Source organism: Balaenoptera acutorostrata, chromosome 2 (assembly GCF_949987535.1).
Source record: "Balaenoptera acutorostrata chromosome 2, mBalAcu1.1, whole genome shotgun sequence".
Classification (NCBI taxonomy): domain Eukaryota; kingdom Metazoa; phylum Chordata; class Mammalia; order Artiodactyla; family Balaenopteridae; genus Balaenoptera; species Balaenoptera acutorostrata.
In genome coordinates this window covers 102181045-102195619 of record NC_080065.1, presented here as the reverse complement: position 1 = coordinate 102195619, position 14575 = coordinate 102181045, and the positions used below count along the sequence as shown (strand labels likewise).

At 42.7% G+C, this 14575-nt stretch overlaps 1 protein-coding gene across 2 annotated transcripts in view; it reads right to left on the bottom strand.

The window, feature by feature from the left end:
- The window catches only part of TNFAIP8 (TNF alpha induced protein 8), a 122469-nt gene that overhangs the window by 35575 nt on the left and 72319 nt on the right, over positions 1–14575 (bottom strand). Inside the window, exon 1 of one of the 2 annotated variants that reach the window (XM_007180959.3) lies at positions 1774–1991. The exons of the other annotated variant lie outside the window; for it this stretch is intronic. Within the exon in view, the coding sequence (XP_007181021.1) occupies positions 1774–1846 (73 nt within the window). The 5' untranslated portion in view covers positions 1847–1991. Of the gene's footprint in view, positions 1–1773; positions 1992–14575 lie in introns of those variants that run through there. 2 annotated transcript variants of the gene reach the window in all.

Here is a 14575-nt window from a genome sequence, read left to right as displayed (position 1 = left end):
AAGCTACCATGATTCCATTTGTTAATGAAGTATTTATTCAATCTCCCTCAAGAGTTATTCCATATCCTACCCTAACTGCCATCAATTTAAAACTCTAGCGCCTCATATTATTTTAAAAGAAACATTCTGAGCTTTCTGTAAAAAGCAGAGGCAGGATAATTTGCTACAGATCTGTAGAATGTAAATGATGGCAAGTGGAGGGATAAGGTGAGGAACAAGGTGGGGTGCACATTAAAAGACCTCTTCACACTCCAGTTTTCAGGCTTGCAATGGGTGAGCTGGGAAGGAGAGAAGAATGTGGTTGCTTTTAGAAGAATGTATCATAGGCTTTGGGATACTGTTTTTCCACTTTCTCCCCACTCCCTTTTTTTCAAAAGGAAAAAACATGCCTGGGAGAAAAATACCAATGTAAGTGCTACTCGTAATTCATATAAAAGTTCACCACCGGATTCGCTCAGCCCGTTTCCTATTTGCCTCCGACTACTTGTGACTTACGTAAATTGCTGTCTAAAAGACAGAACAGAAAAGCCTCCATCAGCACAAAGCTCCATCAGGACAGACTCCTCGGCAGCAAGGAAACATTAATCCCCCAAACTCCACATCAAGCTCAGAAACAATACTCCTGGCTGTCATTTTTCATTCACACCAGCCCCATATTTCTATTAAACAAGCCTGTTCTTATTGACTGCTTCCTTCACACAGCATAATAAAGTAAACGTCAGCCCACAGAGACTACATCTTGAAACACAGGACTTTACTTTGGGGATGGGACTCAGTAAAAGAAGAGGACAAGTTTCAAAGGCTCTCCCTGACCGATATCTACCAAATGGGGAAATGATGGGGCTCCTTTCTGTTCCTCTCGCTCCCAGAGCTGCTGTGATTGACTTGAAATTTACCAGATTCCCAAGAGGCTGCTTGAAAAAGAAAAGAAATTTCACAATCTTGAACAGTCCCCCAACTATCCCTACTCCTACCTCAACTTACAAGAGGACTTTTGTATACATAAAGTTTCAGGAAACAAAGCATACAAACACTCACACACAAATAAACTCCCCGAACTAACAGCAGCGTATAATTGTGTTTTGGTTGGAGCTTTTCCAGCCCTGTCACCCGCTCTCTGTTAGGAGTAAATGAAACCCTTTGCTTTGGCAAAGTTGGAAACAGACAAACTCTCCTCAGTTTCAAGCTGCACAAGGCCTCCCTCATCTCTCAGCCCCCTTAAAGCCTCCAACAAAATAAATTCACTGCTGAACAGCCAACAAGAAAATAAAAACAAAAAACAAAAAACCAACCTATTCCCCAAATAAAGATCTTTCACTTCTCTCCCCCACGCAGCTTCCCCTTTTAGCCGGAAACACACAACGTTTCCAATTTCTGAAACCCTTTTTCAGGAGACCCTTGACTCTTAAGGCTCTTCCAGGGGATCCGGCTTTCGGCTGTCCCGATGCAGGCAGGCAGCGCTCTTCCAAGTACATTTTGCGTTCTTAGAGTCAATACTGAGGCTGTTTCGTTTCCAGAGAAATCTAGAAAGCAGCTTCTAGTGGGCTGGCTGAGCTAGGTCCGACTCTTCCTCCCCTCCCCTTTGAACGGCCGCGGGGTGAGAAGGGTCCAGGATTCGGCACATTCGGCTCTAACTGAGCGGCGAAGGCGCAGGGAGAGCGGACAAAGTACCCATCGCTCACTTTTAAATTCCCATCTGCTCCCCTACTCCGCCCTACTTCCACATTCCTCCGCAGAATCTGGCGGGGCCCCCCAGCAAAATCAAACTCGTACCTTCCTTCGATTCTTCTGCTTCGGAGTGCATGGTGTCAGGGTAAGCGGCGGCAGAAGCGACTGCCGCTGACATGGACGAGCTGCAAATTTGCTTGGCAGCCCAAACCCGCACACGACGGAAAATAAAAGGAAGGAAAGCCACTAAAATCAAAACCTCCGCGGGGCGGGTGAGCTGGTTTTGGTGCAGGGATCTTCAGGGGGAAAGTTCTGCAAGAGTGACGAATCGCGTCTCAGCTGGGCGGCGGGAGTCCGCCCCCGGGGCGCGCGCCCCAGCCCGTCGCCGGCGACCTGGCGGCTGGTGGCCGGGCGCACGCAGGTGGGGCTGACTTTGTGGAGGGGCCGGGCAGAGGGGTGCAGGCCGCCAGGACCCCGGACGAGCCATGCCTGGTAAACCAATGTGCAGGGAAGAAAAAAGACACATCTCGGCGCGCGCTGCTGTTTTACATAAGGCATAAATGCACACTCAGTCCAAAGAATGCTTCTCCATCTTTAGGTTACATTTTTCGACGCCCATTTAACTTTCTGTGTCTTGGGGTTTTTTATACGCCCAAAATGAAGGATTTTAAAGCTGCTCGGTTTTATACGTTATTTTTGTAGGAAAGTAACGTGGATATTGGTCCATGTGCCTGGAAGGTACCTGCTTCACAAGCCCAAGAGGGGGGCCTTTATCAGAAAGTGGGGTGTAGCCTCCACCCCTTACCTTTGTGCAGGAAAAGCAGACAAGGAGGCTTTCTCATTCCGTATAACCCGGGCGAGCACTCCTACTCAAACCGCAACCCGGGAGCATTAACTCCTCTGCAGTTACGCAAGGGCCATCCCCCAGACGGAGGGGGCGATTCCCTCCCCGCGCTAATTGCAACTACCATGGATAAATTCCTTCCAAAAAGCCAAAGAGGAGGCGTGGGTGGGGAGGTAGTCAGGCCTTTGAAATGCTGATAGAATAAAGAGGCTGGAGAGCCTGGAGAACAGATCTCAATTCTGCCCCCTGGTCGGGTCCACAAGCTCCCACAACCGGCTGAGAGGAAGACGTCTTAGCTTTGTGAAACCTTAATTTTTCCTTCGGAGAATGGGAGACCAGAGCTGCCACCGACATACCTGTCTTACTGAGGTATTTTGCAGAGCATTAGTTTTATTACCAATCTAAGGCAACAGGTCCTCAAATAACATACCTGAAAGATCCAATTGGAAACTGTGAGAAAAGTTACATTCTTTTAATAAATTTATTTTCCAGCTGCTTTCTTTTTCTTCATTTCCCTTTTTTTTTTTAATATGGGCAAAAAACAAGAAGAGAGGCCCTATAGTAAATTTAATGAAAAGAATATACAACAGATATAAAGAATCTGAATTAAGATTTAGTTCTGCCATTTATTATTTGTATGACCTTGAGCAAATTACTTAACTTCTCTGGGCCTCCCCTTTCTCATCTGGAAAATGAGGATTAATAAATTTTATTTACTTCACAAATTTATGTTTGGTATTGAAGAAGGTAATATAAGCAAAAAGTGATATGAAAACCATAAAATCCTCCACAGGTTATTACAAACTACCGCCACCATTAAAAGTAAATTTTTGTAAAAGATATTCTTGGGTTTTATTTCAGTATTGGGTTTGAACAGAAAAGAAGCGTTTATGCTATTCACAAGCAGTGAAGGCTATTATAAATATTAATATAAGGCCTAGATATTAAATCAGTTCCTACTGCTGAGTGATTCTAACATGCTTAAGACACCAAGAAGAATTTTATCTCAATTCTACTAAAAGGGCAGGATGATGAGAGGAAGACATAGCCAGTCAGAAAGGAGAAAAGAGGAGAAACATCTGGAAAATATCAGTATTGTGGAGCTTCCCGGAAACTGACCTCACCACCAAAAGGGTAACAGGCTGCACCCTTCCAAAAATCGCAGTTAACTGTGAGGTCTGCCCTGCCACACATACTGAGCTGCTAGGATGCATACCTTCACTCTGTAACTTCAGACTTATGGAGGAGACATGAAGGTCATTCTGAACCCAAAGAAAAGCTCCCTTACCGGTCAGAAGCGACCTTTCCTGTCTCATCCAAGGAATCATTCTGGAAGCCTCCCCACCTCACCCCACACACGCCATCTGTCCTTGCCCTCCCCCATGGCAGCCCAGACTTCCACAGATGTCTGCCAGGAGCCCTGCAGGATCTCACCAGGGCTGTGAACTACATAAAGATAGCTCCCATTCATCTATAACTGGAGTAAGATGCAACACCTTTTCAAGGTGATGATTACGCAGATTCACACAACCCAAAGTCCAGGCCCCATCAGCCACAGGAAGGACTCACTTTTACCTTCTTCCTTCAGAAAGTGCCCCCGTAAGAATGATTTATGAAATGTCCTCCTGCAAGTCCAATTATGTACAAACCACATAAGGTGTGTTAAAGTACACATCCTAATGTCCGACTTGTTTTACACTGGGTTCACAAAAAGGCCTTCAGCTCCACTCAGTTTAGCCGAGGAGAGCAACTGCTGAATGAGCAGTTCAAGCGCTGCTGTGTCAGCCTCCTAATTCAATTTAGAGTTGTTTTAGCAGCCAGGCTGATCTTTGAACTTTCGCTGGGATCCTCAGGAAACCTGGCAAAAAACTTTTGTATTTAAATGCAGTCCAGAAGTCACCTTGGGGAACAATGTCCTGATCTAGCTCAAGTGCAAGGCATGCTCAGTATATTTTAAAAGATTGTATCACAGCCTCTCTCCATCTTGTCCTACCCTCCCGCCCACAAAAACCACTCTTCTTTAGGATCCAAAATTCCAGATATTCTAGGACCTCTCCATATGAAAGTGTCCATGTCCTTCTCAGAAGTTCTACAGAAGTGTGTTTCACTGTTTGTAAGCATTTATTTCTTTGTTTTGTGGTTAACTGTGAATTTATCTAAATCTCCTTAACCACCTAAAAGAAGAAACCAGCTGACTGTGTTAGTAAAATAAGGTATTAGTTCAGTGTCTGCCTCTAATTAGCTCTTTCCAACTTCTTATTTCACTCCTCTGAACTACAACTGTATAATATATAACACGAGGATGACAGCTAAAATGGTGTATATATTTTGTATGTGTTCTATGAAATTGTCAAAAAAACTACCCAAGGGTTTCTATGTTTATTTTTTCCACAACACTCTCTATATACTAGCCTAAAAATAGTATCTATTCAATAAATATTCAATGAATAAGAAAAAAAAGAATGGTGACAAAGGGCAGCTGATTCTCTGGGGTTTCCCTGGTTGTCTACGCTAACAGACAGATACTAGATCAGTCACTTCGTCTTGATTTTGCTCTGTTTTCAAAAGGAGATTAGTTACTTTTTAGCCCTAGTAAATATGCTCCAGTACATCACAATGATTTGTTATCTCCTGTAAGTGCAACCTGTTCACTTCTGTACGTTTAGGAAACACTCCACCACCTCTTAGTGTGGCTTGGAATACGCTCTGAAGTCACAGCAACAATCTCTTACAGACCACCTGATACAAAGTAGCAACTAAGTTAGCAGCACTTCTCATTTAATACCAAACTGCTTTTAAATACTATGTTGAACGTCCACCCATGCCCAACAGTGGCTCTCCCACCTTCTGTATCGAGATGGGAGAGTTACGGTGCTGGCTAAGATTCTGTTTTTTTATTTGTTTGCTTTTTTTTCATTCAGTCAGTCATTATCGAATATTTACATGTGTCACATGTAAAAGGGCTCTGCTCACATGGAGCTTACTGGCATAATTTTGGTAATTTTGACCAGAGACTTAAAGAGTTCAACCTTCCAAGTGATCTTGGTTCTAAGGAAGGTTTATTAACACCACCTCTCAACTGAACTTTATATAGAACAGCAGAAACATGTCCTCTTAAATTATACCTCAGTAAAGCTGTTGGGAAAATGCCTGGGCTTTGGACCTCTTGCTTACAGTGGCCCAGATGTCTGCTAAGAACAGGGGAGGGCAGCAAGTGTTCAGACTTACACAGAAGAGAAGCCAGCAGAATTGGGAAGAGAAGGTACAGTTCATTCAGGAGGTACCACATACTCTGCTCCCATTCAAGAATGTTGTAAGTTCTCTGCAGTGAAAACGACTAAGCATCTCTGTCAATTTGTTATAGACTTAACAGCTTCTAGGTCATAAGAATACCATGCCACAGAAATGGTCATTTCATCAATATTTTTATTACTACCCTGCTGACAAGAGGCTGAATCTGTATAAACAACATTTTAGGTCAGGGGGGAAAAAAGGAGTTGTTTACTTGGTATAAAAAGTGGCTTTCTTCTATTTGAGGCTTTCCTCGCCTTTTCTTCTGTTATTTATGTCTACACCCTTGAGAGTCTTTAAAGGCTTCCATGATCTATGTATAAAGTTGGCTTTCAATCCCTCTCCTCACAGAAGGATCTGTGTTCTTGGTCTCACCTGGTTAGGGCTGCAGGCTTTGCATCCTTCTCCTCCTCCTCACACATTCTCTTGTATTTAACCTTCCAAAAGAGGGGTGGGGCTAAATGGGTGTCTCTCGCCAGAGCCCCTGCCTGGCCCAGGTGATCTCACTCTTCTTCCTTAAGAAAGTTTTATTTACCAAAAGTGGAGAAAGGGCCATTCAAATGACAGTGGATGTTCCTTACACACCTTCTCAGGAGGCCAAGCCCTGAGCCTCAAGTGGCCTCCTGCTTATGAACTGCTGGTACTGGGAGGAGGTGGGGGAGACTGGGGGGCAGGGACAGAACTGCTGTGAATCAACGAAGAAGGCTGAGGATAAGTGTGGAGACGCAGGATGGGGAACGCTGCCTCCCAGGGCCCTGCCTGGGAGTCTGAAGTTTGTTCTGGGTAAACCCTCTCCTCATTCTTCCCTATGGCATTTTCAGTGTATCCTCCAGGCTCACTAATGCTCTGGGTGTGAGTGGTTAATTCTGAGGGAATGGGAAGAAGTGCTGACATCTGGGGTGAGCGCACACAGGGAGACGACAATACATCTGGGAGACACTTGTTTCCTAGACTATCAGTGTTTGCTTTTATTTCTCTCCTAAGAAATCTTCCTTGCTAAAAACTTTTAGCAGATGATGAAACACACACACACACACACACACACACACACACACACACACACACACTCAAAATCAGGTCTGAAAATACTATCTGAAGAATTTATGTCTTTGGGTCTTTCTTTTGTAATACTTAGCTATGATGCCTTGCATTTATATATGTTTTATTCAGACTTCTCAGTTCCCTTGGGTCACTATACTCATTTTACAGATATGTAATTAAAGAAAGGGAGGTTATACAATTTGCTCAAGGTCACAAAAGTAAGTAATAATGTTTCTGAGACTGCAGTAAATGCAAACCAGGCCTCCTGTTTCCTATATCCAGACTTTCTCACTCTATTAAACTACTCATGTAAAATTCAAGTCCTTTATTTTGCAGAAGAATAATTCAAAGATTGCTATACTGGAAGATTCTCAAAAAGTTTGAGCTGGTCATGATTCTAGGATGGAATGCTCAAATCACTCTGATCAAATGCTTAGATCACAGCCTCAAATCAAAGCTATTCCATTCCTGATATTCAATGCTTTAAATAAGCCATAAGTTTAATAGCGTCTATTTATTCAGCTACATGAAACTACAGATCTTTTTTTTTCTTTTTTAAATTAAAAGTTCGGTCAGGACTCTGACTAAACCTCCTTGGATGTGAGGTTGCCAGGAGCAGAGAAGAGAACACCAGACTCAATGTGGGAGAACTGGGGCTGATTACCACAAACTCAGTAAGCACTGCCTCATTTACATTAGGATTTTATTTTTCTATTCATTCTTCTATCACTTTTCTTCTAAAAATGAGCAAGCCATTTAACCTCTCTGAGCTTCTGTTTGCACATCTGTAAAACGGGGATAATGCCACTTATTTCACAAGGTAGCAACAATAAAAATATGAGTCAAGAATGTGACGAAGCACTGAAAATTATGAAGTCCCCCTCATCACTTTTCCAAATACTTTCATGAAAAAGCCCAGATTATTTTAGGTTGTGGAGCATCTATTTGGAAGCCCTAAATGCTGGCTCTACAGAAGTTCCAGATAGGTGTGGCAATTTAATGTGTGTGGTCCAGTGATGGAAAGTGAAAATAAAAGGGCCGAACCTCACTGTGCCCAGGTTAATGGGGTCAACATGGGATAACCTGAGAGGGGCTACAGAAGGGATTCACCAGGAAGAAAAGAGGCAGGGCTGAGACTGGGCCCAGAAGGCAGTGCCACACCTGACCTATGCATCCCTGGCTTATCTTCAGAAAAGGAGCAGGAGGAAAAGGTGATCAATGATCATAGTCACAGAAACTCAGGCTTGGAATTGACCTTAGAGGTCATTTACTCTAATCCTCTACCTGGCTGTGAAGCAATCTCCTAGACACGTCACAGGCAGCAAGCATTCATCCAGGATCTCCTTGATTACTTCTATTAACAGAGACTCAATCCTTTAACAGGGTCCTACTTCCTGTCTAATCATTAGAAAGTTCCTCCTTATAATGAACTGAAATTCAAGTTTAAGGGCAGTAATATTCAAACTACTTCCACTCTAACCCCTACCTTTACTGCTTACAGCAAGGAAATAATTTTATGATGAGATAAACAAAGATTTTTTTAAACTGAATTTTCTTTTTCAACAGCCTACTGGAGACCCCCTCGTATTGGCTAGTGATTGCAGTCGAATGCAATGTGAGACAGTTATGCAACTTTCCAGGGCTGGCCACACATCTGCTACTGATTATCATGAAGAATTCAGAAGCAAGCAGCTTTGCGTGAGGCGGCAGCAGTGACAATCTCTTTCTCTTCCGTGTGTTCACTCTAAGGGGCTAGAAAAGGATGCCAAGACAGGCTGGGTAGTGTCCCTACTTGATCACATCTGAGCAGTTAAGATCTTTATCGGGGTTTCTGAACAAACTTTTGAAATCCACAAGAAAACGGAAGTAGTGCTCATATGTGGAATTTGGACCATAGACTCCTGGTCTGAGATCTGTTTGAAAGTCTAATCCATTCCAAGTTGTCATATTTGGATTTTAACATTGAGTTTCTGACATGGGTAGATTCTCGGTTAAGTTAATATTCGTGCCAACTCGTCACTGTTTAAGAGACAGAAAACGCTGGGAGGTGAAGCTACAGGGTGAGACAGGCTTGCCAGGTGAAAGTAGCCAAGGCTGAAACTCAGCAGACAAACTCAGCAGGTGATGAAAATGTGAACCAAAGCAGAACTTATCCAAACAGGGTTTCAGGAGGAAAAGGGAGGCTGTTTTGCAGGTAGCACTGAAAGGCATGGATCAGAAGTTTTTCCTTTTGAATAGGTCAGATTACAAAGCTTAAGTTATTCAGCTTCCCCTTAAAGAAGAGCTATAGAAATAGGTAACAGTTATGATTCACAAAATTGTAAACATCACCAAAATGAATGTATTTTCTGGGAAAGTGGTGACATGAACAGTATGCCTGCCTACCTACCTAAAAAAGGTCTGAAACAGACCTCGTAGAAACAGAAGAAAGCTACAAATCACTAACTTTTTAAATCTGAAAACTATTTCAATAGAATTTTTACTACTGAATTCAGCAAAGTCCCATCGCATGCCATTCAACTTTCTCAAATTCAGTTATGTACCATCAGCCCAAAACAGACAGAAAGAGAGAGAAAAATAATAACCTAAATGGGGCATCAGCCACCATGAAATGATTTTATGCTGAAGAGTAAGCATGAGATGGAGCTGGGGCTTTGCTGGTCCCTCTCTGACCCTTGTCTCTGAATTGCCTCTCACACTGGGGGCATCTCATACACTGATGGTGAATGTCATGGTTAAGGCTATGCATGTTTTTTTTTTTATGTCGAAGTACCTCTAAAGAAAAGGCAACTATCCAATCTAGTCCGAAAGAAGCAGGAACTTGTTCCAATGCTGGAGGAAACACTTACAATAAGTCCTATACTTACTGGAAGATGGTATGTTATTCTCCAATCTGGTAACTTCCTAAAAGATTTTCAGAAACAATATTGACCCTATACAATTTTTACATTACACCTGACTCTTCTGTACTCTTAACCAAATCGGTACCTTAGATTCTCATATGTTAGAATGATGTGGTCAGAGTTGGTGAAAGAGACTCACAATCTGAGCCCTGAGATCCTCAGATTGTGAGCCATGGTGCCTGAGAGCACTACAGCAAACTCGAGGGGGTGTTGCAGGATATCTTAAATTTTTGAGGAAGACATAGCATTATTCCACATCCCTCAGACACTGCGTGAACTACTAGTTCAAGCCAGTTCACAGTGTAGCATTAGACTGTTATATTTCTTTAGATGAGAGCATTTCTTTGCAAAGTTGGGTTGTTGGTAGTTGCTGCACTACAAAGCAAATATTATGTGAAAAGTAACGTCAAACAAGAAATTAGGATAGTGGAATACAATCTGATTTCAAGGTTTAAGAAGTTGTGAGGTGGCCAGTGATCAATTTATTGCCTCACAGCTCCAATTCACCCTCTGCAAAAATAAAGATGGAACTTTACATATTTTTTCTTTGGCCAGCTGGTTCTACCCTAAGCTTTGTCAGTGGAGTGCCATGGAGAGACATCACAGGAAGAGGAACTTTTGTTTCCTGGTTCTGGTGTGCTCTTGCTGCAAGCTGCCACAAGCATACATGGCTTCTCCAGCCCCCAGTTCCTGCAATGCAGAGTAGAACCTTCTTCAGCAACTGGCTCCTGCTGTACGTGGTGGTCAGCACCAACCAGCCTCCGGCAGCTTCTGCTGGCATCCCCCGGCAGCTTCTGCGGGCATCCCCCTTAGGTGGTTTTGTAGCAGAGCCCCTCCAGTGAGAAACCTCCCCATGAACATTTCCTCGGCATCCTAGAGGATGGATTTCCAGCAAGTTCTACCAGCACAGCGCTACTGTGACTTCTCTGCCATCCAAGGAGCCAAGGCCAGCCATCCTTTCCCCGACAAGGTCTACAGTAGAAGAGAGGGCAAGTTTGGGTTTGGTGCCTTGTTTCAAACCCAGGGGAAGAGGCCGCTCTTTATATTTGTTATTCCTCTGTTCTTCAGAATTCTCTTTACTTCCTAACAGCCAACCCTCATCAAAATGAATATGTCTTAAAAAAATTTTTTTTCTTTCTTATTACTGTTTTCAATTGTGGTAAAATGCACATCACAAAAAATGTACCATCTTAGACGTTTTTAAGTGTACAGCTCAGTAGTATTAAGTACACATACATTGTTGTGCAAGCCCCACCACCATCCATCTCCAGAACTCTTTTCATCTTGCAAAACTGAAACTCTATACTCATTAACACTAACTCTCCATTATTCCCTCCCCTCAGCCCCTGGCAACCACCATCCTACATTCTCTCTCTGAATTTGACTACTCTAGGTACTTCATGTACGTGGAATTACTCAGTATTTGTCTTTTTTGTGACTGGTTTATTTCACTTAGTTAACGTCCTCAGGGTTCATCCATGTTGGAGCATGTGTCAGAATTTCCTTCCTTTTTAAAGCTGAATGATATTCCACTGTGTGTATATACCACATTTTGTTTCTTCCCTTCATCCATCAATGGACATTTGGGTTGCTTCTATGTTTTGGCTATCGTGAATAATGCTGCTATAAACATAGGTATACAAATACATGTTCAAGTCCCTGTTTTCAATTCTTTTGGGTATATACCCAGAAGTGGAATTGCTGGGTCATATGGTAATTCTACTTTTAAGTTTTTAGGAGCCGTCATACTGTTTGCTAGCAAATATTTCTTTATATTAAACTTTCCTGTTCAAATTATCATGTGCTTTATCTCCTGATTGGATCCTGACTGAAACATGCAAGGCCCAACAGATGCACCCATTCCATTAGTAAGTAACTGGTGAAGAATGAAATAAAAACATTATTTTTTAACCTTTCACTTTATGTGTATTATTTTTTCACATGGCTACAAAGTTAATAGTACATAACTACTTATTAAGTTATTGGGACCTAAGCACTTCATAAGTGAAACTGCTAGGTACTTCTTGTATCCTAGAAATGATATGAAAAAATTACTGAGACACTAAGGGTTCCATGAGTAAAGATGTTGGGAACCTCTGCTCCAGCCTATATGTTTCCAGCTGCCCTTAGGACAAGTCTGCTTGGAAGGTTCCTTAGGCTCACCTTGGAAGGATACTCACCTAGGGAGTATCCTTATACTTGAAGGTACAGATAGATCCCTCCCCCACCCCCAGCATCTTGGTTTTCTTCATAATATTAAATTTGTTCTTACTCGGGCAAGATGGCTAGAAACTTATGATTATCATTAACTTAGGCTGCTTTGTGTCCCCTTATTTCTAATCTAAGTCCTACAGTCAAAATGTTTCCCGAATAGGCCTTTTCCCCCTCCATTCCCACAGCTGTTAGTCTAACTATCATCGCTAGCTGGTATCATCTAACAGATTCAAGCTGATTTCCCTTAAATGAGACCATGGGTTGAAAATTCAAATGCCCACTGAGGCTAGAAATACAATGATTCGTACCTGCCACAGTCCCTGCACACACGAAAGCAGCTGAGCTAAGCAGGCTATGGGCCAGGTGCCCAGCATGCCAGCTGGAACAACGACCTCTCTCTCCCAAAGAAAGCGCAGGCAATGCAAATGAGTGTAAATGACGCTACTAGTGGCAAAATCATGACTGCTCCCCACCCCGTACACAAGTACACATGAATGATTTGAAAAGTAAGTAATCATTCAGAAACTTTGACACTTGTTTTCATTAACTGGAAATTACTGGAAACAAACCTTATGACACATCTTGTGCAGCCACACGGTTGGAACAGGCTGCAGGTCTATTTTTTCTGCTGTTACGCTCTTTTTTTTTTTTTTTTTTAAACCCCAAAGCCTAGCTCAGGTCTCAACTCCTCCATAAAGCCTACTGAAGCCCACAGTGAACTTAACTTCCACTGTGAACTTCTAACACACTTAAAGCTGATACTCTGGATGTTAGTTGTCTTCTGAGGCAGATCTGTAAGCTATTCGGAACATAAGACTATATCTTGTGGGTTATTTTTTTTCTCCTTTCTAGAGAGTAGAACACACTGGATACTGTGAAGGCACTACATAACTAATAAAATAATCATTCAATCATTTCATAATATTGAATTATGACAACATGTAAGCATAAGCCTAATTTCTCCTTACCCCAAAAGTACGTTACAAGGAACTGTGTACATAAATATCTGTTATCTTCAAAGACAGAAAACAAGAAAATTTGCATTGCATCTGGAGAACTGAGGCTGGTAATCTGCAACAATCCAAAACTCTATCGGATAAAAAGCCAAGAAGAAAATAATTCTGACAGCTGCAAACCTTCTGTTTTACAACATGCACAGAATGGAGGCACTTCCTCTTAACATCCTCATAAACAGAGTGCTGAGCAAATGCAAACAGCCCCAGTAGAAGCCACTGGAGTCTAGGCTTCAACCAATGGATTGTGCTTATCTTTATAGAGGCAACCTCGCCAGCCCCCTAGCAAACCCACCACAGTTGTCCTAGGAGCCATGAATAAGATGGATTGAACAAAATTGCATTTCAGCTGATGGAATTTCCAGGGCCAGCAAGGTACCAACAGAAGCTGCCCACTTTAAAACAGCAGCGGCCCCACCTTCCTCAGAGTGGGAAGGCTGTTTCCTTTAAATTAAGAACTAACATCCGGCACCGGGCCACCTGAATAATATATACTAATAAACCCCAGAGGAGAATTCCAGACACCTCTTTTACTCAAGGCATGAACTCCTCTGAGGTGATAAACATTCTATTAAGCAAGTCTCTTAGGAGCAAGTTTTCCCTCAGAGGCTGTTTGCATTTACAACATGCTCTGTTTTCTGAGGCCAATTTGGGATCCATTGTTGCACAACATGTAATTAATTTTGCCATCTGTTTTCTTGACGGATGGAATTAACCTGTGAATGTAGAAAGGCAGCACTTTGGTTGTCCCAAACATCCTGTTATCTGGACCAGAGGAAGGAAAAAGTATCCCACTTGGCCATAGCCCCAAATTCTGAACCAGCAACTCAGTTTAGTACCAAACAATTTATGTGTTTAAATTAAGCTATGTCTTAACATCATCAGCAATAATAAGTATACTTTATCAAACACCTACTATGTGCTAGGTATTATGCCACACACATTACAGAACGTATCTCTACTCTTACGACATCTCAGCAAGGTGGTATTTTCTAGCTCTTGCAGTGCTTCTGTATACATCACCACTGATCCTCATGATAATCCCGTAAGGAAGGAATCTTGGGTATTACTGGCTGCATCTGCTTCTGAAGAGGATACGGATCCTCAGAGAAATAAGTGGCTGGCCCAAGGTCACTTAGCTAGGACTGAATGTGAAGTGAGACTGGAATGCGGGTCCCTCTGACCTCATTCCATGCTCCTTTCCTATATCTTAGGATGTGTCTGAATAAGCAGAGCACAGATCATTTTAATTCAAGGCAAATGTGCCATATGCTCCAAAGGAAGAGGAATATAGTGCAGTAAGAGAGGTCAGACAGCAAAGCCGACTCAGAGGCTCTGAGCCTGGCTGACTTGGAGGAAGGGGGAGCCAGACACGAATAGAAAAGGGGAAGTCCAGAGGAGGCACAGATGTGGCGGGGGGGAATGCGGCTCCACTCACACATCTGAGTCTGCGCCTGAGCAGGACAACCAGTGTGGGGATGTGTTCTTCTACCAGACCAACTTCCCAGACAACCAGGGCTCTTCAGGGAGTGCTGCTCTCTACAGACCTCACAGCCTTTGATGAAAATATTTCTACAACAGATTGCATGGGATACCTCCTC